Source organism: Seriola dumerili, unplaced genomic scaffold, assembly GCF_002260705.1.
Source record: "Seriola dumerili isolate Sdu_G_001 unplaced genomic scaffold, Sdu_1.0 BDQW01000011.1, whole genome shotgun sequence".
NCBI lineage: Eukaryota > Metazoa > Chordata > Actinopteri > Carangiformes > Carangidae > Seriola > Seriola dumerili.
Window position 1 is genome coordinate 4798355 of NW_019174266.1, and position 26503 is coordinate 4824857.

The 26503-nt window shown below is 40.0% G+C and overlaps 1 protein-coding gene across 1 annotated transcript in view; it reads left to right on the plus strand.

The window, feature by feature from the left end:
• itga11 (integrin subunit alpha 11) overlaps nt 1–26503 on the plus strand; it is a 51058-nt gene that overhangs the window by 6976 nt on the left and 17579 nt on the right. The window contains exons 2-17 of the mRNA XM_022748298.1: nt 239–353; nt 11751–11860; nt 12371–12462; nt 12723–12837; nt 12973–13100; nt 13385–13533; nt 13630–13774; nt 14254–14419; nt 15007–15077; nt 18162–18306; nt 19246–19394; nt 21299–21430; nt 23291–23299; nt 24563–24766; nt 25746–25876; nt 26071–26237. Of these exons, the coding sequence (XP_022604019.1) occupies nt 239–353; nt 11751–11860; nt 12371–12462; nt 12723–12837; nt 12973–13100; nt 13385–13533; nt 13630–13774; nt 14254–14419; nt 15007–15077; nt 18162–18306; nt 19246–19394; nt 21299–21430; nt 23291–23299; nt 24563–24766; nt 25746–25876; nt 26071–26237 (2028 nt within the window). The remainder of the gene's footprint in view (nt 1–238; nt 354–11750; nt 11861–12370; nt 12463–12722; nt 12838–12972; nt 13101–13384; nt 13534–13629; nt 13775–14253; nt 14420–15006; nt 15078–18161; nt 18307–19245; nt 19395–21298; nt 21431–23290; nt 23300–24562; nt 24767–25745; nt 25877–26070; nt 26238–26503) is intronic.

Below are 26503 nucleotides of genomic sequence, written 5' to 3' on the forward strand. Positions count from 1 at the left end.
GCAACTCACTGTAGCCTCCAATCTGCCCTGAAGACTAACGCTGCTGAGAGGATGTATTATAACCTCTTGTCTTGTAAACACAATGATGGCCAAAGCTCTTGTCAAGCAACAATTGGAAGGTAACCACGTTCAGCGGCAGAGAGAACTTACAAATAGCCCCTTAAAAGGTAATTTATGGCAGAAATTTAAAGCTCTTCTTTAGACAGTGCTGATGAAAATTGTTTTGTTTTTCTTCAAGGGGTCCTTGACTGCTTCAACATTGACACAAAGAAACACAGGATCATCAAAGGCCCTAAACAAGCCCAGTTTGGATACACTGTTCAGCAACATGTGGCTGCTGGAGGAGAAAAGTGGTAAGGGACTTATTTGATTTACACACTACTACTATGCAAAATATTATAGCTTGTTGGAATTTTACACCTAGAAAACACTACAATAATTCAATTTCCTATTCTGCTGATCATGGCCTGTCTTTCCTTGGCAAACATTGTGTTCTTTACAGTCAAGCCTTTGTTGAGTAATTCTGAAAATCACACACAGTTAGCAATGTCAGCCTTCATTATGGAAGTTTTATGTGTCTATTATACTTTCTTCAGCAACTGGAAAAACTATTGCACTGACATTATTAAGACTTCCAACATCACAATGAGTACTTAAATTACAACTATCTATATTTTATGACATAAAACTTAAGTATCTCTAATCGTGATGTATATTTTTTGCTTCTGCAAACCTGCCAGAATTTACATTAGAGATCTATGGCTAAGATTAAGAGGTCAAGTACATTATAACTGTAAAACACATGCTGACAAGCTGTAGTGCTGACAGACTGTCTGACTTGGCGGAGATACAATCGGATGTCTCTGTTTTTTTCCCAGGAAAGATAGTGATCTATTGTACCTGTCTTGTGGTGTGCAAAGTTTCCTCCCATTAATTTGTGCTTGCAAAACAAACTGGGGTTCTGAGCTGGATACCTCACATTCATCATATTACCTCATAGCACAAACTGATTCCTGATGCACACTATTATTAGGCCAACTGGCACCGCGTGGTGGCCAAAATTAGTTCCTGGCATCCCCAAAAATGTCTGGTTGCAAGCACTATAATATCGCCAATGCCAGCTGTGCTTCTGTGTGGTGTGTGTGGGTGTGTGTAAATCATAAATTCTGTTTATATATATTTTAGTTATGCATCTATTTTTTTTTTTAATCTGACCTCATTGACTTCCAGACTGGCTTCAACAAAAATAATGACATTGGCTGTTTGTTTAAATGCTTAAAAGAATTTTTGTTTCCAATTTTCTGGAAAACGACATCTTGAGAATAATGACTGTCCCCGCTGAGTAGCTTCATTTGTGGATGGTTAATTGTACAGTGCATGTGGCACTAGACCATTGCTCACATCCTGTCTTCCTCCAACAATCAACTTTGTTTTAATCCTGAAAGTTAAATTCAAAATAATCAGGTCTTTCCCTAACCATATGCACAGTTTCAGTCGACTGAGGCCGTATTCAGACAGACAAAAGCACTGAGTGAAGAAATGCAGCCGACTCATTTGTTTGAATAGAACCACTGTGTCGCAGCAGGGATGCTTATGCACAGGGGTCCTGCAAATAAACTCAAGGCTCTCTGGGAAAAAAAAAAGAAGAAAAGTCTAGCTCAGTTTTCACAGCAACACAATGCATTGTTATCTTGAATAGCGCTGCATAGGCCAATCAAAAACATACAAGTAAACATTTCTGGTACTTTGTAGTGTGCCTCAGGGTATCTGTTCAACAATACCTAATCTTAAACTAACTTCAACTTGATGCAGACTCCACTGGATAAAACATTTGTTCAGCAAGTGATTATCAAACTATGCAGTGGGAAACTTCCTGTGATAGCTCAGAAATAGCTCATTTTTGGAAAAGGCATTGTTTTGGAAGGCAAATACAAGTGACCTATTTTGTTGTTTAGGGATTAATATTTTACTAATGCTTCCCATGAGCACAATTTATAAGGTCACAACATAACAGAACCCAATGTAGATATTAAAAGCACTGCCTGTATGCACAAACTGACTCTGAATATGTCATCGCATCGTGTCACGTAAAGCAACATTATGCAGCTATTTTTTCCTTAGAATTACAGCGTCAAAATCATTTTGATGGTACACTGACTTGTAGTAGGGAGAATGGACCTCTTCCATTCCCACTCTGTGCCCTGAATTAAGCCTTGAAAGTTTGCAACCTTGCAAAACCATGTCAGCTAGCTTGTATTAATAAAAGTGTTGAATGTGTACTATGTGCAATATAGCCTATATCACGTCGCCAGCAACATCTCATTTGATTGTGCACATACTCCACATTCAAATGCCTAGCAAACAATGTATATGGGTCGACATGTTGTTTTAGCTGGTGTAAGCTGTCCACGAGTTGGGGGTCAAGGCACGATTTGAATTTGTGACAATGGTGTAAAAGTGAATCTCACTCTAAAACTGTAGGTGCGCCTAGTTGCAAAAAAACAAAACATTTCTGCATAATAGGGCTTTTATCACATCTCATTGCCCAATCCATAGCAAAAGTGCTGCTGTGCTAACAATGAAACCAATCTGCTGAATATGCAGAAAATATCATACTTGGCTTACTGTCCAGTGCTGATTATTTTTAATGTTCCTCTGGCAAATGTTTCCATCCTCCATCAGCCTTGAGAAGGACATGAGGCCTTGTGTGTGTGTGTGTGTGTGTGTGTGTGTGTGTGTGTGTGTGTGTGTGTGTGTGTGTGCGTGTGTGTGTGCGTGCGTGCCCCTGTGTTCATGTGTGGAAGAGAGACAGTATTGTATATGTATTTATATAAAGACGCTTTAGATTGTAGAACTATAGTGAAATAACCATTTTTGCTGGTTAGAATCAGGTGCAGGTTCAGATCAGGATAAGTGTTATGATTCTGATGATTAAAGGATGTCTGGTGATTTTTTTATTTATTTTTTTTGAAATTGTCAGCAAATCCAAAACCAACCAAACCAACAATGAACTGTTTCTACTAATATTCCTCTGTGCCAAAGGCCTCAATAGAAAACACATCGATGAGCCACACTGTGTGACTCAGTGATGTGTTTCTTCATTATAATGGACATGGGCACTGTAGTAAATGAGTAAGGCGATCCAGGAAACACCATCCTGCTGTCATCACACCAAATGTGTATTACTCTATGGCTAAAAATAGTCCCCCACAAATGAATAGTTTACTTGTGATTGAGTAAAACTTGGCATAAACAGTGCTCTGTATTTTGTATCAATAAATAAAGCATTTAAAATAAAGGATAAATTCATGACCTGTTGACCTGCAGTAGGGATCACTCACAGGGCTTGGGAGTCAGAAAGTATTGAGATACAGACTAACACATGGTTGATTTTTGGACTTTTCGTATTATTTTTGATAATAATAAAAGTATAGACTCACCCTGGCCTTGTCCTTTAAGACATAGGTTAGTGTCTTGGGAATGCAAATGTATGTTCTTAGTGTGCAGGAAGGGACAATGACAGACAAGAAGGATGAAGTGTTGCCAGCTCACAGAAGTCAAAGTCCTTCATCACAAGACACTGTTGATTACACTGTAAAATTTAAACTTCTTTGTCATTCTGAGCAACCTTCAGCCAACCATGTCTACCAGAATTGACGAGGTCTGATGAGGCTGACATGTGTGGAATAAAGGTCACCAGAGACACAGACTCGACTGAGGTAAATGTCTGAGAACGAGGTGAAAACATTTGCAGTGGAAGAATAGTGCAGCATAGACTGTGCAAACAACACACGGCCAAAAGGAGCTGGAGGGACCAGGATTTTGGCATCTTTATTAGGTGTTCAAACATCTTGTATAAAAGTGTCTTTATTCATAAGCAATAAAATAGTCATAGTGTGGAAGAACACTAAAGTGGTGGAAATTCTTCTAATTGATTCAAGAAAAGAAAACATTTTTTGTAAATGTGTCCTATTTTTATATGTTAATGCTGTAAAGTGTGGTTTCAATATTGTGTCAATACAGTATTCTGTCTAGCCAAACCGACTGTGACCCACAGCGCTGAGTCTCCCTCTCCTTTTATACCTTGGTTATGACTGGTCTGTCTGCTTAGTAGACAACTTACTCATCCAGCTGACTTTACTTTAAAAAGGCCTGTTAAGTCAGTGCAGCGGGGTGCGTAGGTGTGGGTATGTGAACACACAGCTGCATGCACAGAAGACTGTATATTTGTGTGTGTGTCTGTGGGAGTATTTGTGTGTGGTACATAGTCTGACAGTTCTCAGCTGGCCTAAGGAATGTCGCTGGATGTGAGGCTAGTGGAAAAACATTACATTATCGAGTGTGAAAGGATCATTAAAATGATTAGAAATAATCATATTTTCAGTTTTGACAAGAGTTGATCTGGTTCATCCACACTGAACTTCGCCACAGTCATTACTGATGCTCTAAACCAAGGATACTGCTGTAAAATGTTAATCTGCAGAGAAAGTTGTAACAATAGCTGACAAATGTGTGAAGTATAAAGTATGAAGTAGCATGCACTTGCACTTACTTGAGTACTTTACAGTTCTTAAGTAAGCACAAGTACTTGTTGTTTTCCAGCACTGTCAGTGATGCTTAGTTGTAGAGTCGTGCTTGGGATACGAGCAGTGATGACTTTAACTCAACACATCTGTCACTTTCATGTTTTTCAGCTAAAATGTTTCTGAGGGTTTTATGTTTCCCCAGATATTGAATGTGTTGAAGAGGCAAATATTTCTCCACATTAGGGCAGAATCTGCTCTTTTTTTTGTTTCAAGTAAATGAAAATCCATCTTTGAAGTGTCAGACAGCAACTCTGCAGCAGGACATGTGCTCACCAAGTGTCAGCACACTTCAGGGGGGGGTTTTCTGCAGATGGTGTGGGTTTGTGTGTTTATCCAGATTCACACTAAGATTTGTTAATTAAAAGCTGTTTTGAGTGATACACATACTATAAATTGCAATAGACAGTCTATGTTGTCTCTGGCTATCTAGCATTTTAACGTTCTACCCTCCACTTCTCCCTCAAGTGGTTTCACCTCAACTGAGCTTTCAAGAGAATTTAAATCGTTACGATTACTAACGTTGCCCATGAGCATCTGTGCCAAACTGCAGCAATGTCAACTTTTCCAGAATTGTCTGATTTCTGAAAACCCTCAGCTCTGTGTTTAGATAGGAACAGGATCACAGCTGGAAAGTGACTCTGTAAAAAAGAAAAAAAAAAAAGAAGCATTTTATGACCCAACCCTGAAGTAAGACAGACATGCAGCTAAAGTCAAAAAGCTTTCTAGGAGGACTAAATTAAGAAAGTAGAGTTTGTTGATTCTAGTGTGCCTAGAGGAAGAGCTTTCATGTATCAGAGATATTAAAACAGCGTGTGTAAAAGAAAACTTGTCTTAGTTTTAAGATTATTTCCTCTTAGCCAAAGCAGGTGCTATAAACAGCACAGTTTTGCTAATCAAAATTTAAGTGAGTAAGAAAAAAAACTATTTTAACAGTATTTGATTTCAGAGAAATCAAGACGTTGAGACGTCTTTATTAGGTCTGTTGACAGTTTCTGTCCGTGACTGCTGATGAAGCTACCAAGTTGAGGAAAGGTCATCGTGTCAAGAATGTGTCATTTCTTCACGGGTGTACGCAGCATTATGGTGCTCTAAACACTCTGCCAGACCAGACACTCTTTGGGGAGTTAAGAAGAGGCCACATCACTTCCAATTGGCAACAAACTTGGGTCTTTAAACCTGATGGGATACACGGACCTGCATACTTAAGCCATACACCACAGAAGTCTCCCACTCTCTATTTCCACTGTTTATTTTTCTGCAGTTGTACCAGGTCTCCTCAGTGGAGACCTGACCTTTACTCCTTAGCTCAGTTACGAGTTGCACACCACAAAGAACCACAGGAAGTCTATGAAGTCTTTCACCACTGGCCTTAAATAGTGTTCCCTTTATTTAGCCCATTTACAGAGCTGCAAAGAAAAGTGTTTTTACACCTCCTGAGCTCGGTAGGAAAACAAAATTTGATCTATTGAATTTTAGTTCAGACAAAATACTCAGTCATGTCATTGTAATGTCTATATTCGCTTCAAATTAAGTATTTAAGATAGGAGATACCTGGTAAATGGCAATGAAAAATGAAAACAAAATTACTGAAAAACAGGATCAAGAGTCTATAGTCATGCCAGCAGCTCTGTGAGGCTGTGAGCTGAATGTTAAACTCAACATGCTAACACGCTGCCAATAACAATGCTAACATGCTGATGTTAAGCAGGTGTAATGATTACCATGCTCACTATTTGGCATGTTGGCAAGCTAACATTTGGTAATTAGCACTAAACATAAAGTATAGCTGAGGATGATGGGGATGACATTAGTTTTAAAGGTGCTGTGGTGGTCAGAAACCAAAGCAGGCCTATTGGACAAATTGAAATTTTAACCTGATGATGGCACTATCGATGGAAAGGTAAGGGATCACCAAAGTTATTACTATTCATCCATTCATTCAAGACAGTACATCTCATAGTTCTTGAGTAAAATACTACAAATTTCAGCTACATAATGGCACTAGAAGAAGAGTCAGGGACTTAAAGTAATTTCAGTTTATCTTCTGGGAACCATGAATGTCTGTACAAATATTTGTAGTAATCCAAGTCTGAATCCCTAAGCCACAGGGGCATCCTGAAAATGTTGAGAAAGTTTACTGGATATGTGAAAACTAGTGCTAGAGGAAAGTTCAGGAGATGACCAAAGTCAGCAGGGTTCATCCAGTGGGAACCATAAATGTCTGTACAAATTCCATCCAATCCATCCAATAGATGGAGGAAAAGTGGTGGAACAACCAATCAACCAACATGGCTAAGAAAACATCTTAAAATATGCTTGAAAATTTCTCATAAGTCTTCTAATCACCTTTTGTTTCTAATCACCTTGATCTCAAGTGAAATAGGCACGTTAAATGAAAATCTTGGGAAAATGATATATGTGACCTTTACAATTCCCTTGATTTATGAGGCAGCATTAACAAAAGAACACATCCTGTTAAAGCAGACGAATGGAATGTGATGAGTAAGCGTGACATTGGAGTAGCGCACTCATGTTTGGGGCATGGATGTGGTTTCACAGCGTATACATCTCCTCCTTCCAAATATGAAAAACATTACCACATTAATGACAGCCTAGGCTTGGGGATGGCGCTTCCTCAAACCCCAAAATCCTGTATTCCCTGGTAACCATGGTAGAAAATGTCCACGCATTCATTTTGGGTCAAGTTATTTCTTTCAGTGTCATTACCATACTTGCAGTGATGATGCACTGAGGCTAGCTTTCGACCCTAATGAGCCCTGGAACATGATTGTTTGAACAGCTTCTGGAGAAATTCAGGAGGTCCCAAGGCAGGCGTCCAAGTCAAAGGCAACAATGGTCCCTTTTCATCAAGGTAGCTGTATCCTGACCTGAACTTGTGCTGCAGTGTGTCTTCTTGCCAAGGGATAGCAATAACTGAAGTAATAATCATGATATTAATAGCTATGAATGTATGCTGGAGCCACTGTGGTGAAAATGACTTCCAGAGACTGTGAGACTTTAAAAGTTGGCTTCAAGAGCAATAACACTGAAGCTCACTTCCATATGAGTCGTTCTTTGATGCGCAGTGATGGACGGTTTGAAGAACATTTCCTCCTGTCCTCAATTACAGCTGTAAACTGTCAAATCATAGTTGGTATGATTCTGTGTATGTGTCCTAAATATATCACACATAACATGTACAACTGTGCTAAAAGAAATTCCCAAATAAAGATGGCAGGCCACACGACAGCAAGAAATATACTTAAGACTGGAGGTTCATTCTCAACCTTGGAAACTACATGAACAAACAGTCTCACCACAAGATCCACTTCTGTTCTGGAGCTAGAACACTTCCTTAATACATCCTTATTGCTGAAGTTAAAACAGCATATTATAAAAAGATGGAGCAATGGTGAAACTTCATCTGATCTTCTAATTCTAATGAACAATTATCTTTCAAAGTACATTTCAGGGTTTTTAGCTGATAGAGCCCAAACTAATGCATTCTTTCAACATTTGAGCTGAATTATTTTAATGTTTTTGTTGTGTCTAAAGACCTTTTCAGGCTGGGCTCATAAAACTCAGAAAGAAAGAAACCATTACAATTTAGGAAAAAGAAATGAACCCTCTCTTCCAACTCAAATTCCAACTCTCTTCCTTATCTGTTGTTGTTGCTCTGCCCTAGTTAATTAGATGGTGACTGTTGGTGAGTCTTTGTATCTGAGGGGGGATGTTCAGCCACATGCTTAATACGATGCAGTATCCACCACACCTTCGATTTCCACTGAAATCAAGTATGTCATATTATGTCATGCTTATCTTAGCCAGTTATAAGTAATGTTCTGTCTACATGCCTCTCCGACTAAATATTACCAAGTGTTTTCTTGGGAATTTGAAACACTTTCAAAACTGGATCATGGGCGTGACCAAGACATCCTCAAGCTGAAGATCTGTCTTTACTTATTTGTTAGACTTTGGCCCAAAAGTCCATGCAGGAGGCTGACCATGGTCTGCTTTAGCTATAAAGTGGTGTCGAGTGTCTTTCCTTTGGGGCATCACTGAACTGGAAGTTGCTCCTTTGCTTCCCTGTGATTTTCCCTTGGACTCCTCAGTTGTTAAAATCCGAGTTGACCTACTGTATTTACAGCAACTTTTCCAGGAGAATGTTCATCTTAATTCAGTGCTTTATTAGTTAAACTTAGGAGAAATTAAAATGAATAAATAAATCAATTTAAATATTTTAAACCACTATGTAAAAAACACAATTGGCAATTCCAAAATGCAGAAATTAACCATTAACTTTAAGTTAATAGTTAATACATGATGTTACATGTACAACAGTTAAGGATAGGGTCAGTTATATTTCCCATATTCAGCCTGGAAGAATCTCAGTGTTTCCTCTACATTCATTTAGTAGTGGCGGCCCGCCACTGCTAAATCATAGCCGCCACGCCTTCAAACTTCTTTTTTCTTTTTATTTTTTTTTTATTGTCGCAAATGCACCACCGCCACATCTCTCCACCTTCACAGCACAGCCTGTGTGATGATGAGCGCAACAGCGGGGGGAGGGGAGAAGAGGGGAGGGAGGGAGGGAGTGGGGTGGTTGGGGGATCCTTTTGGAGTTAATTACTCGCGAGAGCGCGGCCTTGAAAGTGACATAACGTCAGGTACCAGGTCAGAGTCAGAGAAGTGTAGTCGTGAGGAATAAGGCAGCGGAGAAAAGGTAGACTTATTAGCCAACTCAGTGACGCTAACTTGGGTAAACTAATTGATAGCATTAAGCTAATATCTACACGTCATTATGTATTAACTGCTGACTGCATTTTCAGATGAGCTTGTTCAGATACTTCTCTAAGAAGAGAAAGACAACAGATGAAGAAGACGCTAGTCAGGTAGCCTATCATAAGCCTTTTACTGACTCGTGAATGATGATGGTTAGGTAAAAAATAATATTTTAATGTTCACACTTGTAATCAAATGTGATGTGAGTGTAAACTATATAACGCTGAAAATCAAGTGCTCTGAGCCTGGGTGCAAACTTTGCCACTGACTCTACCCCAGTACTGTAGGTACTGTATGTAATGCATATGAAAATTCACTCTGGAGCGATGAAGCTGAGGACAGTCTCTGTTGAGATATGTTAAAACCTGAGGAAAATGAACATTGAGCCCCATGACAGTGCATCTTGATATGTACAAATGGTGAGCTATTCAATTTAAAGACATCACGTGATAAACAGACACACATCACAAGATATAGCACCCTACAGGACAAAGGATTGAACCTAAGGAGATTGTCAGTGATGAATACAGCACTTTTAATCCCCTTTTTGTGTTTCCCGTAAAGAACGCAAAAAGTTCTTATCTCTGAAATACATTTGAATTATAGCTCCCTTTAAGGCCTCCATCAGCTAAAAGTGCCAGAGGACTTTATATTCTCCATCACACACAAAGTCATCCAAAACCTTTTAGTGACATTTATAAGACCACACTGACCCCGCGCAGGAAACTCACTGTTAAGTCAAGGGCAGGACTGACTCCTAACAAACACTACTTCATGCGAAAAAAATGTCCAGCACTCAACACTGCTCTTTGAGGAACTTTAAATCCCATGGTCGTCTACGATAACACAATTCATCTGATTTTATTTTATTAAACGGACAACCCTCATGAAAACAAGTGGTGATTTCTGCTAGAGATCCCAATGAGAACATAACTGTAGCAGTGATTAGTGGGAGAGTTTAATCTTGATGGCACACATGAATAACTAATACCCCTCCTTCCACAACTACTGAAAAGGTATCTTTGAGCAAGTCAGTAAATCTATTGGATCAATTGCCAAGACATGTGGTTCACACATTCATGTCACTTCAGGATACATTGTACTGTACAATAATTGACTATTCATCAGGGTTGACCCTCAGGTCAAAAATGCCCTACCGATAACCACTTTAGTGTGTGTATGTAAGCAGCAACAGTATGTTATGTACTGTATTTTGAGGGCCTGTATTTTTGGTGTATATATAGTACATGTAGTATGGACAGTTTGAGCATGTGAAGCGAAGCGACATGTTTACATGGATTTTCTGAGGCTGAGTGAATGGGTTCCTTCCCCCTTCTGAAAAGAAAGATCTGATCTGTTAACTAACACACAAATCACAGGCGCCATAAATCACAGCTTTTAAACAAACTGATTTCTTACATAAATTACATTTAGTGTTTGATGCTTTAAAAGCTTTAAAAACCCCGAAACAAAGTGATCAGACACTTGTGAACGACAACGTCCTTTACTGTAAAGAATATTAACACTTTATAATGCAATAAGGTATATACAGTATAATAAAGTATATATGGTTGCTCTACCCTTTAATGCTTCTTCGACATTATGTCTGCTGGAGACATGTTTCTGGGTTGTCCGTCTGTCAGTCCTATCCTCCCTTGTTGTTGCTCCCTTGTTCCCCACAGTGTTGTTGTTTTCCACTGTACCTACATTCAAGTAACAGTTGGAATCTGTAACTATTTTATTTGCACCTTATCCATGCAGTGAAAATACGTCGTAAACTGGCTGTCTGTATAATGTGTTGCCTAATAATCATACACCAATCAGCCACAACGTCAAAAAGGATAGCATCTTTAATGTTGTAGCTGTTCAGTTTCAGTCTTGTTAATTTACCCTTGACCCTGAGGTTTTCACCTAAACCAGCACACACACTGACACACTAACAGATATGTACTATGCAATATATGTGGCATGATATGTGTGCCTTCACATATTCTGCTAATATAGCATAAGATATAGGAAGGGAGATGACTCACAGGAGATGACTGGTTGGCTACTAGGTGTGACTGTGTGGAACTGTTTATGAATGTGAAGTCTGGTGCTGCTGGTCATGATTTAACATGCTTAGTTAACCTCCTTAGATAAATAAAGTTTTGAACTCTTCTCTTCTCCAGCCCATGTGTTTCGTCATATTTCCTCAGAGAATTAGATACCAGAAAAAGTCTGGTTACTGTTAAATAGAACAGAGGTTCTTACTCTTGCTCTACCATCACTATTTAACTGTTTACGCACAATAAATAACAACTGAGAGCTTGTGTAAAACACACTTTCATAGTGACGTATGTTTTTAGTGATACTAACTGTTGTATTTTGGGTTTTTTGCAGGTTATTGGTGGGCGCTCCGTATGAAATGAATGGCCCTTACCAGACAGGGGATATTTATAAATGTTCACTGAGCAAACGAACCAATGGCGGTTGCTCCAAGCTCAATTTAGGTATAGTATCACAAACACCATTCATTATTTTTTTACCTGAGAATCACACATACAGTAACAGTGGCAGTTATGAATGTGTATCTGGAAAAATGTGTATGCATATACTGTAAAGGTTTAAATGTCGGCATGCTTTTCTGCATGTGTTTCAGTAAGCATGGTGGCATGTGTGAGACAGAGGTGTGGGGACCATACCAACCATTCCACATTTTACTATTTTTTTAAATGGTTCATGTACCTTTCCACACGTGTGTTATACCGCACATCTCACCGCATGCTACTTCATATGGGTCGCACATGTGTCATGCTGGTAAGGTGGGCACATGAAGGTTTGTCAAGTAAACGTTTCGATCTGCGGATGTAGACACTGGTTTGGCTGCCCAGACAGCAATAACAAACCAACGTCCCAGATGGTGGAACTTCTGTTTGGTCTCTGAAGGATAGTGCATGTATTTATGTATATATGAGTCTGTCTGTCCAAGATCATGTCACTGAGGATCTTTTTCCCTCAAGGAAGGATATCTCTGACCAACGTATCAGAGCGCAAAGACAAGATGAGGCTGGGAATGACGCTCACTTCTAACCCTAAAGACAACAGCTTTGTGGTGAGAGTGGGTTTAAAACTTCTTCTTGAGATATAACACAGTAATGGCCCGTTGCTGAAGAACCTTAAGAGGAAGTAAGAACACATTTGATAACTGTGCAAGTGGAAAAAAGGACAATCCCACAAGATTGTCTTTTGATTACACGGTTGTCAAACTGCAGCTCTCCCTGCAGAAGTTCTCTGAGAGCAAGAACCTAACTCTTTGGTAATATGCTGATGTCGGTAATGCTGCTTGTATGAATGCATTCTTTTATGTTTCAGGCCTGTGGGCCACTATGGTCCTACGAGTGTGGCAGCTCTTACTACAGCACTGGCATATGCTCCAGAGTCAACGCGAGTTTCAAGTTCTCCAGAACGATTGCGCCAGCCTTCCAGAGTAAGTATCTTTTCAGTTTGATGAAGAGTCTTCGACAGTTCTCAGTCACAGCAGGGGATTATTTACTCGTTTATGAACATCTGTTTTCTCCATGTATGCTCTCAGTATTAAGTCTCATCTTTAAATGTTTTTCAGGATGTGAGACCTACATGGACATAGTGATTGTTTTGGATGGCTCAAACTCAATCTACCCCTGGTATGAAGTGCAGGCTTTTCTCATCAACATTCTTCAGAAGTTCTATATTGGACCAGGTCAAATACAGGTGTGTAAGAAAGGAAGGGATACTGAAAGAAGATAAGATGTATTGGTAATGTTCATTGTTGAAAACATTTGAATATTGGACCTATAATTTATAGAAGTCTTTTTTTTTACTTAAGCTAATTCTGTTTCAGGTTTATTGAGCCTATATGTTCATGACAGTTTGTGTTTCTCTAGACCACTTAATACTGTGAATATTTTATATTTAATTATTACTGTAGTTAACTGCAAGAAGATAGACCTCTTACTAACTGTGATAGATCATTGTCATTGTGTTTCTTTGGACAGGTTGGAGTCGTCCAGTATGGTGAGAAAGTGGTTCATGAATTTAAACTCAGTGACTACAAATCAGTCGAGGAAGTGGTGAAGAGAGCACGCAGCATCAATCAGCGGGGGGGCGAGGAGACCAACACGGCTCTTGGCATCAACGTTGCACGGTACAGTATCTCCATTTGTACAAACGAGCAGCACTACTTCACTGCTCGTCCATCCTGTCATTTATTCTAATGAACATATCAAACATGTTCTCACAGCTCACAAGCTTTCAAACAAGGAGGTCGGCGTGGTGCCAAGAAGGTGATGATAGTGATAACGGACGGAGAGTCACATGACAGTCCAGATCTCCAGCAAGCCATAGAGGACAGTGAGAAGGATGGCATCACCCGTTATGCCATTGCTGTGAGTCTGCTAGACCTATTCTTCACCTGGGTTTTCACTTAGTTTTCTGATGGGTAATAAATCTCCTGTGCAGCATTAAAATGCCATAAACATTAATAAGGTGACCTCATGGAGCAAAAGCAAGTGCTTCAAGAGCTAAGTTGAGAATGGAGCCAGAGACCCTCAGAGAGCTCCACACATAAGCTCAGTGGAAGTGCAGTTAAAGGTGTAAATGATCTCCTCCAGACCACATGGTTCTTTGGTTCGTGCCACTGCTGGGACAGCTAATAGCACGCTTGTTTCCATCCAGCAGCTAAGCTGGGCAAGGGCTCTGAAGTCGTTTGGTTGAACACCAACTGAAACTGGTGACAGCACTGGCATAGGTGTAGAAAATCCAAATCCTCTGAAACCTTCCCAAAGAGAAGGTTTTAAAATGTGTCAGATAAATTGTTTCACACTCAAGTTCTTCATGCACACATTGTTTAATATTATCATCACAGGTTCTCGGCTACTACAACCGTAGAGGAATCAACCCTGAGGCCTTCCTCAATGAAATCAAGTACATTGCCAGCGACCCAGATGACAAGCACTTCTTTAATGTGACAGACGAGTCAGCACTGAAGGACATCGTGGATGCTCTTGGAGAACGCATCTTCAGTTTGGAAGGTTGTGCATGAAATTCATTTCACTTCAGCTGCTTAGAAATGTACTGCTACATTTGCATGAAAATCCTCCAACTCTATTTCGTATTGTAACTTTGACCGAAGGATGCTGTGGCTCCTTATAGAATGTAACCAAGGTAGGTAAACTTTAATAACCACAAACAGAGATTAGCTAATTAGTCTATTAGTCATTTTACATAAACCTTACCTGCAACCATTTTTATAATCAGTTAAGTTATTTATCAAAATGATACTCCCACCTCTTCTCTTTCTCTTTTTTAGCTTTGCAAATTGAATACATTTGGGGTATAAGCCATTTGAAAATGCCACCTTGGGCTCTGGGATATAGTGATGGACATTTCATAGGCTAAATTGATGATTCAGATTAAAAGATGAACTGATCACGAAATATTTTTTTTGTTGTAGCCCTACTACCGAGCCCTCTACAATTAGGGCCTGAAAATATCTCTTAAATCTCCTAAATGTGAAACGAGTTCAATGCCATTCTTCTCAGAATATGGCTGTGGTTGGAAGATTAAGTTTCTCTGCTGCAGTGATTCAAAACTCTCAAAGACTGACTTGTTTACACAGGAACCAGTAAGAATGGGACAGCGTTTGGCCTCCAGATGTCTCAGGCTGGATTTTCCGCACACAACGTCGAGGTGAGTCTGACTTCTGCTACCACGTCGCCTCATATCATCTGTCACCATGTATAACAACACACATTGTCTCAATTTCTGGCGCATCATAACTCCTCCCCAGAACCTGCCATTTATCACTCTCCAGCCCCCCCTGAGGTGCCTGCTGTGTGGCCCCAGAAGGTTTAGGTCATTCTGATTTAGGAGCCCCTGACAGGAGAGACGGGCCTTTTTCCACCTCAACCATGCAGTGATGGGAAATAAGACACTACTTGTTCCCCAGGGAAACGTATTAATGAGCAGCCGGGACATCGTTGAGACAGTTCTGCTTCAGCATGGGTTGTTTTTCCTTCTTCCTTCCTAGAGGTTTCTGATTGAATCTGAGAGCAGATAGTTGCAGGTGTCCTGGCGTTCAGGGTGATGCAGCTGGAGGAGGAAGATAAGGCACATCTCTTCTGTACCTGCTATTCATACCAATTAATTCATTTCCATTCCTCTCTCTCTGGCTCTGTTGAGACATTTGCTGATGCAACTGCTTTGATTTTCCAGTCCCCTTTCACAGTGTGATTTGTCAAGGGAGAAATAAATATATCCCTTTTTATGATGAAAATTAAATATAAAGCAGGATTTGTAGCTGGGTGGCAGGAATGTTTGGAAATTCAGTCCTCAAGGCCAGATTCCAGAGATGCTCGACAACACCAACCTGAGTGTTGAGAGTCGGGTAACTTATTGGAAAGAATGTCGGGGCTTTAAAGGAGAAAACGGTCCTTAAAGCCCAGATGGTTTTGTTGAATGTGATATGTGCCAACTCTGAAGGCTGCTTATGTCGTATACTATCCAGATGTGTCATACATCTGCATACACAGCAGTTTCTTTGTATGCTGTTTGTTTCTTTTACTGTAAACAATGCTGAAAAATAATCTCAAGGCTCTGCGTTTGTAAAATCAAGAAACTTTAGCTCATTACCAAAATTGACTCCTGTATATTTACCATAATGCAGAATACACATTAGTTGTTGGTTGAGCTGATTTAAAATGTATGTATCCTCCATGCACTTGCGTATGGTTATGTATAACCACAACTCAGGACTCCTCCAGTAAAATAAAGGGGTTGACGTACTAACCAAAGCGAGGCACTTGTCCATACATGCAACTGCTGCAGAAATAGGTCACTGCTTTATAAGGTTGAACTGTTTTGGGGTTTCATTCATTCGCCATGGAGACCATTTTGACCAAAACAGATAACCACATTGGCATAACGCTGCTGTCAGAGAGTGACGTAGTGCGAGCGTGGTGAGCACACAATTCCATCTTTCAGGAAGGAATGGCAGGCCTTCTGGCCAATGCTCAAACGCTGGAAAATGTGTTGTTGGCATATTGTGTAAGGCAAGAAAAAACTGAGCTCATTATGCAGAGGAACCCAATAATTATAGTGTCAGTGATACAAAGTATGGCAAACCATGGAAGGCAAAATCCCTCCTCTGTTCCTGCTCGTGTCTGCAACTAATTGCACTTGCTGGTTTGTTTGCTTTGTTGAAGGATGAGTTAAAAATACACACTGCTCAAGATACAGAAGTGGTTTGATCATAGACTTTAAGAGATTTTATTGCTGTCTTTGCGGTTTGTTATTGTGTGAAACTGTTCTCCTGTAGCTTTTTAGACTAACGAAGAAGTAGCTGTTAACGTGTCATGATTTCATTTCCACCAGTAGTTTTTGAGCTTTTCAGAGAGAAAAGGTCTTAAATACAATATGGATCAGCAGACTTTGTTTTTCTCTCTCACTGCTTTGCATAGACATGCTCCAGCAGTAGTAGGAGATACAGGGTGGGATCCCAGTGAGTTTCAGTGGGAGGTTTGTTGTAGCAATGGAATAGGTTAATCAGTATAGGAATAATGGGTCCTGGATAAGGAACTTGTATGATATGTGTTGTACATATGGGTTTGAGGGTCATTTTTTAAGATGGGAAAGATTAATATTTTTAGCTCAGTGGTGGAAAAAGGATTCACAATGCACAGCTGGGCAAATGAGGTTTGCGGTAAACCAAAACGGTGTACGTATTGATCAAAGAAAGAAAAGGTCCATTTGTGCCTTTGTTGTTTGTCTGGTTTGTAATGAAATGGGCCAGTACGCTGAAGAAAAAAGTGGAATTAGTCCAGTGTGTGATCTGCGAGAGGAAAATTAAAGAAAATTAGTATCATTTGAATTTTCACTACACTGAGTTTTGTGAGACAGTTTAGAGACACAAAGGATATTAAATTAGTTGATGGCGATAAATGAATCACGCCATCTGAAATGGTTGTCTAATTGGCGACTTATTACCTCCATCATGGAGGTTATACTTTCACCCGTGTCTGTTTGTCTGTTGGTTTGTTTGTTGGTTTGTTGGTTTGCCAGCAGGATTATGCAAAAAGTACAGAACTGATTTGCACCAAACTTAGTGGAGGGATTGGACATGGGAAAGGGAAGAACCCATCAAATTTTGGTGCCGATCAGGGCAAAGGGGAATGTTCTTTTTTGTTTGTTTGTTTTTTATCACTTTCCCAAACATTGCGAAATAGGGGAATTTTTTCACATTTTCATAAAGGAAAATGAAAAAATCTGACGTATTAATGGTGTTGAGATCTATGACTTTGTACAGTTCTGGATCTCACATACATGTGTAGGATTGTTTGGCCTTGGCAGAGGTATGCGCTCTACTGAGTGCCATTATAGTTTAGTGAATGTTTCCATGCATTCCAGGAATAAAACCTTGTATCAGTAAGGAGTGGATGATTACTATTGCTGTCACCTGGATTGATTTGTTAGCAGAACATTGTTATACTGTTAATATTGATGTGTATTTAAGGTGTGTTGTTGTACTGTAATTAGATTTTCTTCATATCCCTTTAAAACAATCCAAAAAATGTAGAGAGAACCTCCCTCAGAGTTTGTGTTACCAAGAAAACTCACCACAACAACACACAGACAGTGCTCCGAAATGGTGGGCAAAGAGTGTATCATCATCATCATATACAGAACTTACCATGCTGTGAGGATATGCAGTACAGGCAGTACAGCCATTCTGTTACCCTGCTGTGTGTATAATATATTTGTGCGCCTCGCCTACAGGATGGGATTCTGGTGGGTGCTGTTGGGGCTTATGATTGGAACGGAGCAGTGCTGAAGGAAACACGGCAGGGGAAGGTGGTCCCACCTAAGTCATCCTACACACAGGAGTTCCCCGAAGAGCTCAAGAACCATGGTGCCTATTTGGGTAAGTAACACCCTAAAAAAACTGTAGAGGACAGTGCTGTTATTTTATCAATGACGATTAAGCTTGGATACCCCCTGATCATTTGCTCCCACGCTCATCAGCCATTAGTTTCTTTGTACAGCCTCCTTTTTGGTGGAAGGATATATGGTTGCCCTGTTAGAAGACCTGTGGTTTAGCACCAATTGTCCAAGCTGCAGCCCATCTCTATAAAGTGTACCCATTGCTCCAGAGCTTCCCATCATATCCAGCCCCATCTCGCTCCACCACCACAGAGCTCTGCTTTTACCATCAGTGGTTTGTGTCTGAGCTTATCCACCACGCTGCCAATGGAAGCCATTCTAGACTCAATAGTAATATGAGGAGGATGCATAATTTTGGACACGCAGGGAGAAAGTTAAAGCTGGGAAAAAAAGGGGTTATGAAGATGAGAGATGAAGGTGGAAAAGTGTACGGGGCATAAGTGGAATTTTTAGTGGGAAACAGTGAAATAGAAGAAATAGAAGAAGAAATCTAAGAAACCTGAGAAACCAGACCAGCCACTTCTACGTAACTGAATGCAGCTTGCTGAGTTTTAACTCCTCAAATTACAACATTTTACAGATTTTCCTTGAGTCATGCAAATCACTGCTACAAAAATCCTAAAGGTCAGGCCCATCACTCTTGGCTCACTCAAACAGCGCAACAAAGTGCAGTGCCTGAGATTTTTGTTGACTTTTGACAATGTTGACCATTTGACTATCAAACAATCAGTCTACTTAATATACAGATCATTAGTAAATGGATTATAAAATAGATACTTATTCACATTACAAGTAATATCCTACATGGGTAACTTTGGCAAGAGTGGGTAAGATCAACTTCCCGAAATCTACTTCTTACCTCAGAGGGTTGTTGTCTGTAAGTAGAGGCAGAATTGATGTGTGTGTTTTACGTAACCAGGTTACACTGTGACGTCTGTGGTGTCAGCCAAAAATGGTCGACTACTCGTAGCAGGAGCTCCACGATTTAACCACACCGGCAAAGTCATCATCTTCACTCTGAAGAACTCGGGCAACCTCACCATCCTGCACTCCCTCAAAGGCCAGCAGGTACTGTAGTATCCAGCAGCACTTACCCTTCAACTTGATAAAAAAGTTCATCAGCTGTACGCTTTGGAAGAACGCCACAGTGCAACAAGGAATGTCGTAAAACATTGTTATAAATCTCTGTTTGCACTGCCACTGATGGAGAGCAGCTTACTTAGTTATGAGAGGCTTTAAAGGCCTTATTTGTGCCAAGACTGGCCATGTAGCAAAACCTACAAATAGCTCCTTCAAAGATCTTTGTGTAGCTCTTTATGTGATTACATAATTTTCATCATAGACTTTTGTAAACAAAAAATTAGAGAATGCCACTGGAGTCTGAGTTGATTTAAGCTCATTAATAGCGTGCACACAGTGTCAGGGGGAGGGGTCTGCCATGGGGACATCAAAGACTGTGGCCTTAAATATACTCAGTACATAACTTATTTACATTTACAAGCAACTCAACAACAACAATATGTAGCTAAGGCTCAATTAAGGCCCAGTCACATGGCATTTAAAAACACTATTTTCTCAAGGGGCTGAAGGAAATATGTGCCCTGTTTTTTCATATGTTCAATTATGGTGAATAGAATGATATAGTACACTTCTGAGATCAAAGGGAGGAGCTTTTGTGGGGGGGAGGGAGCTACTGTGAGTTATTAGCACTAGCTTGTTCTCAGGTGGTTAGCAAAGCTTAGCATTTAGCTCGCCAGGTACGGTAGTTTACCAGCTACTTGTGTGCTATAAAGTTCCTGGCTAAGCACTTTAGTTAGACTGTAGACAGCTGCAGTAAGTTTTAAGAAAATACAAAAGAACATCCTCAGGGGGCATCTCTTCATGACCTTACATAATGTGCATAAAAAACGAGGATCACAGCTGGCAGTGTAGGATGCTACGTCAGCCAGATTCAGGGATAGAGCTCCTCTTTCTTCCTCCGTCTGTTTTTGACATTTTGGTTCTTTGGAAAGCGTCAGAATTATTCCAATTCATGAGCTTAGAAAATTAAACAAGATGGCCGGAAAAATTAGTATTCTTCCGTGGAAAAGGCCAATAGCCAAAAGGATTTTCATTTTGAAATTTAAGCTCAATAAAATGACTGTGCTCCCCTACTGCAGTCCAAATGACATAAACATAACAAGCTGCACTGATGGTGCGAGTTGACATAAGGACAAATTCACTGTATGTGAAGGTGTTTAAACATCCATTACTGTTGTCATATGTATGTATATCCTATATAATTTTAATACTGTACATCAGATCATCTAGCAGGATTTAATCCCACTATGACATTAGTCACATGAAGTTTAAAAATGATCATCATTTCAAATGGGATGTGGCTCTGTGTGTTAATGACCACTACTCATAACTGGCAACGCTTCACAGGCTGCGAGTCTGAAGTGATCCTGCAGCAGCTTACATTGTACCTTGTCAGCAACAGCTCGTCCAGAATGGCAGATGTTTTTTTGAAGAGGACTTTCTCGATCAAACAGCTCCTGAGAAAAGAGCTTTTTATAGGCAGATGTTTCTAATCTGAAAACCAATAGATGATGTTCCATCCACTCCAGTGACTAATCCAGATTCTCTCCGTAAAGCTTTCACAGTCTGAGCATCTAAGCAAAGCATCAGGACTCTGACCACTTGTTGAGACACAACACAGACCACCATTTGCTTACAATATTTAACCTCAAAAGTCGCCCCACATCGTCAGCAAATCATTAAACCTAAACATGTGGTTCAACAAACAACAGGGAAAGTCCAGAATTTCAGAGATATATAGAACAAAAAGATATTTGTTGTGTGATTTAAATGAATGATATAAATGCACTTTTCAATGCAACAGCGTAATAACCTGAATGAATTGCTTTTAAATCATTAAAACTAATAAAAGTTGAAGATCTTAGTGTGACATGCATGTTTATGTCTTTCAGATTGGCTCCTACTACGGCAGTGAGATTGCACCTCTGGATATCGATGGGGACGGTATAACTGACAACCTTTTAGTGTCAGCGCCGATGTTCTTCAGTGCAGGCATGGAGAAGGGAAAGGTCTACATCTACAGAGTGACAGAGCTGGTAGGTATAAACTCAACAAACTTAAACCAATGCACAAAGGCTGGCCACATACAGGTACTAATCAACCTTGGAGCAAGCGACCCACTACACAGAACTGGGTCAACACCTGTTCAAACTCCAGACCTTCCCAGTAAATTCTAACACACCTCACCAGAAGTGTCCGGTAACACACACTGAACCAGACTGTTGCATTCCAGCTACTCATTTAACACACTGACATGCTGCAGCCAGACATTTGACACATGACCATGTCCAGAATAAATGTGCAGATCAAATGAGAAAACTTTGCCATGCCAGTGTGCAGACTTTACTAGATGTGTAGAGTGAAGTCAGCAGGAAAGTATTCTGCCCCTTTTAAACCCATTTCCAGCGAAGCGTTTGGAGGAGAGAACTTTTTTTTTTAATAGAAGGAAATTTCCTGGTATTCCAGGTCTGTCTTGCTCATTGGAATAATGAATGTCTTCAGTTGTTTTGAATCCATTGAACAGGCATAGAAGAGGTATTTAAATATCTGGTGTGGCCCAAACCACATCACAGGTGGCAGGCAGGCCAAGCTTAACAGTCAAAAACACAAACAGAGAGAAATCATTCTTTTAAAAAATGTCTGTCATCATCGGGACAGCAATACCACATGTTCAGGGCAATTAATAATCATGATGTGGCTGATTCAGGTGTGGTATTGCTGTTGGAAAACTGTTCAAGTTTGGACGCGCTGGTTCAGAAATATGTCCCTGTAGTCACAGTGAATATTAAACATCCACATCCATGTGAATCTGTGGACTTGACTTTTAAAAAGTTTTAAAAGTCAAGTAAAAGTTTCTTTGGCTGTTACCTGTCCTAGCAGCATGGTTTTAGGAATGCCAATGTTGGTCAGCATCTCATCAAAAATAGAAATATTTTTTATGTCTGTTGTGAGCCAGCACCTCGCTAAAATAGGTCTGGTCTCCATTTTCTCTTTTTATTTTTATTTTTTGGAAAAATCTCTGTAATCATTTGATGGATTGCTGTGACACTTTGTATATTTCGCATTTCAAAGCTGCTATAATCAATGGTTTTATGTCAACAACAGATCACAGGCCTGTAGTTTCCCTTAGCTCTGTGGTGCTTTATAGTGTCTTTAAGCTCATTGTTTGGGTTTTCCGTCCCACGACTTTATTGCTTTGGTTCACTCTCACCACTCATATGGTGTCATTTTTGGCCACAGCGAATCAGCTGCTTTCATTGAAAAAGCTCTAAAAACCCAGTGAACACCACCCCCCAGCACTAAACAACAGACAGACACAGTTAGCATCCAGCTGATGAACATCTGGAGTTGGTGGAGAACAAAACAGAGGTAAAAGAAGAGTGAATATCGGACTGTTGCTCTGTATCAGCTGAATGTGTACAGTATAGGCAACCGTTTTTCAGTATGCTTGTCATATCAACTTGCCTAATGACAATATGTTGTCCTCACATCTTGTTTCTGCTGCCCCCAAGTGCGCAAAAAAAATGAGTCATTGTTTACCGTTGTCATTGTGAGCATGTTATTATTCTGATGCTAGCATTTAAGTCAAAGCACCACTGAGCCTCCAGCTTCACAGAGCTGCTGGAGTAGCTGTAGACCCTTGCCTTGTTTATCTACCATAGATATTTTTCCTGTTTCTCATTCTCAGGAGAATGTCTTGCCTTATCAGAAATAAATGGATGGTAAAGCTGTGATGCAGTCAGAGTAATGATGAAAATGATTGTAAGTACAGGATAAGTACAGATAATCACCGAGAAGCTCATACTGAGCCTTTTCTGCCTTTTCAGCGAGTGCTCTGACCAAAATTTAAGGGATAATAACTACAAATTTAAAGCGAAATAAAGTTGCGTAAAGTCTGGCAGCTGGTCAAAAATGAAATTCCATTCACGGTCTAGCACATACAGAAGTTGCACTTTTCACTCACACATGAGCCACTGCAGACTAGTCATGACCCTTCATGGCCTCCACACGAACCATGTGTTTCAAATTTAAACAGAGCTGACTATATTTTTTCCCCATCTCTCTATCAGTCTCCCTCTTTGTCACACACGCACACATCAGGTAGCTGAGAAGTCAAAGCTACCCTCCTAAATCAACCCCCCTCCCATTTATTCAACTGAAAAAACAAGTGATCTCATGTTTCGTCTGCCGACCTTAAATTACATTAAGGACCGGGATGCCAAGTGGAGCAATGATATGCATGACTACTGATGGACGCTAGTATTTGGCTCCATTTTGTCAGACTGTTTTCCAGTCGGGTAGTTGCTTTCAAAGAAATGGATCTTTTCCATCTGATTTAACACTCGCTAAGAATAGAACTTCAAATAAATATACTAAAGCTATATGGCATCCTTTAGTTCTTTTATGACCTGGAGGTAAAATTCCTCACTTCTCTGTCGCCAGATGTTTAAGATATTTGAGTTCAAAAAGGCAGAATTAAAGGATTATGTGGAAAACACAGAAGCCGATCCAAACTTTATCTTCTGTTTGATTAGAGAAAAGATTATAAAAAGTTGCGTTTGTTGCTTTTTCCTGTATAAATTACATCATGAGATAACTGAAAAAACAAACCTAACAGGGTGGAGGACAGATATGACAACAGTCTCTTCCTTTGTCTAAATAATGAGATGTCTAAATAAAATTAATGGCAGATAATTTAACAAACAGATAAGTGCTTTGACCGGACAACTGAGCTGAACTAGGTATGATATAAAGTAGGACTGGCTTAGACTAACACACATTTATTTATACTATATGAACAACATGTGAATACTGTAAAGGCTTTGTATGTTGTCCAACCATGTGCATGTCATGTTTTGTTTGTAGCACTAACTTATGATTATATGAACTTCCCCCTAAAGCTAATGTATTTATCAACATAAAATACCAGAGTGTGTTGTCGCAAATTCTTTTGAACTTTCCCTTGAGGGACAGTTGTCTTGAGATATTCATGAAGTGAGATCCAAAGGAAAAACAAATACTTTCTGACGGTAGCAAGACGAGGATGATTTGTATGACATGTAAAGAATGTATCAAGTACATTTATGAGCACGCTTTAAGATATGCCTAAAAAGATAACAGATTATGTGTTCGTTATGTTTCCCTTCATCCCTCAGAATCGTTTCATCCTTGAAGGAGCGTTGGAAATCCACAATGGTGGCCAGAACGCCCGCTTCGGCTCATCGCTCGCTCCTGTCCCTGACCTAAACGGCGATGGCTTCAATGACTTGGTGGTGGGCGCCCCGCTGGAAGACGACCACAAAGGAGCCATTTATGTTTTCTTTAGTCAGCACAACAGAATAATACGCAAGTACAAACAGGTAGGACGTGTGCAAAAAAATACAGTTAAAATGTATTAGCATGTGTTTTCCTCCTGACTATAATCACACATGCAGTACAAGTTACTGCCAATCACCTTCCAAAGCATGGCATATGTTTTTCATTTGATTTACCACCTTCTAGGCAGCCACTGATTTATGATCATTTCAGTATGGTAAAAAAAAAAGAAAGGAAAAAACTACAACTTGTGTCACTCTATACTTGTGACAGCTCTTTACCCAGATGTGTGAAGCCTTACTTGCTTGAAAATGAAGGCTCAGGTCAGTCACAAGCAACCCGTCGGTGAGGGCAGACAGAACTAGTGAAGGGCAAGAACAGGGCTAAGGAGCACAAGAGAGGATCTAACAAAAGACTGTGTGAAAAGGTGCTGGTGTATATACTGAGTGACTGATGAAGGAATGATGGGCAGCTGCTGGACAGGTGGACAACGACAGGCTCTGCACTGACAGAAGAAGTTAGTTAGATTTAAACAGACACGAGTAGCTGCAATTAACATATTGAGCCAATGGCATGCTTCAGAGAATGGTTGGTAATAATCTACAATGTGTGATTTGTACTAAGTGAGCTAAAACATACAAAAACCACACACCACACAAACCCTAGAAAAGAGGAAAAAACATTTGTTCTGAATATTAACTTGAGATAATGTTGTACATAGAACTTCTAATCTCTTTTTGGCTCCGTGGCAATGGAAAGTGTAATTTCCCTACATTACCGCTTAGAGAATAGCCTTATAGTTTAAGAAGTACTGAAATACTTTTGGAGTGATGAAGTAATTTTTATTATCCTTGACTAAGTCATTTTGAATGTACAGTGTCTATTTACTATTATGGCTTTAAATGTGATTATTGTATTTCCCAAGAACTGCACAGTTTAATTGCACATGTGGCTGCTCTAACAATAAGACTGTAAACTGCGGTTGTTGTCAATATGGTGTTTTTTCCTCTTCCTGTTTCTCAGAGGATAGCAGCAGCAGATTTAGCCCCTGGCCTGCAGTACTTTGGCCGCAGTATCCATGGCACAATGGACATGAACGATGATGGTTTAGTGGACCTGGCAGTAGGGTCCCTTGGTGCAGCTGTTCTCCTTTGGTTAGTATTTCACCCAGCAAATAATACTGTTGTCAGTACAAGGTGGGCTCAACTCTATTAATAAATGTAACTGCCACCCTGCGCTTTTATTTTGTTTTATGTATGCCTTCAGGAAGAATCATATTTTCAGGAATAGTCTAGAGTCTCACAGGTTATGGGTTGGCTTCATCTGTAACACTTTCATGCCCTCACAGGTCACAGAGTGTCATCCGGATATATGCCACTGTTCGGTTTGAGCCCAGCAAGATCAACATCTTTGTGAAGGACTGTCAGAGAGGTGGCAAAGACGTGACCTGTATGTCAGCCATTGTATGTTTCAACATCACTGCCAGGACAGCCATTCTTCCCACACAGGAAATTGGTAAGCCAGCAAAAATAATCCACTGCTGCGCAAGCACACGAAAGTTTCCCAGTTCCTCCCCTTGTCTGATGTTTTTGGTGTCTTCCCTCGGTTAACAAAACCCTTTTTGACCGCTCAGTAAAGGTGAGCCTTTTATTTATTGTACAACCTATCAGATCTATAGAGAAAATATGTTTTTTCTTAAATGGAGACCTCTCAATCATGTTTAGTTTCTGAGACAAAAAGATGCTCGCACTACCAGCTGTATTGTCAAACCTCTGGAGACT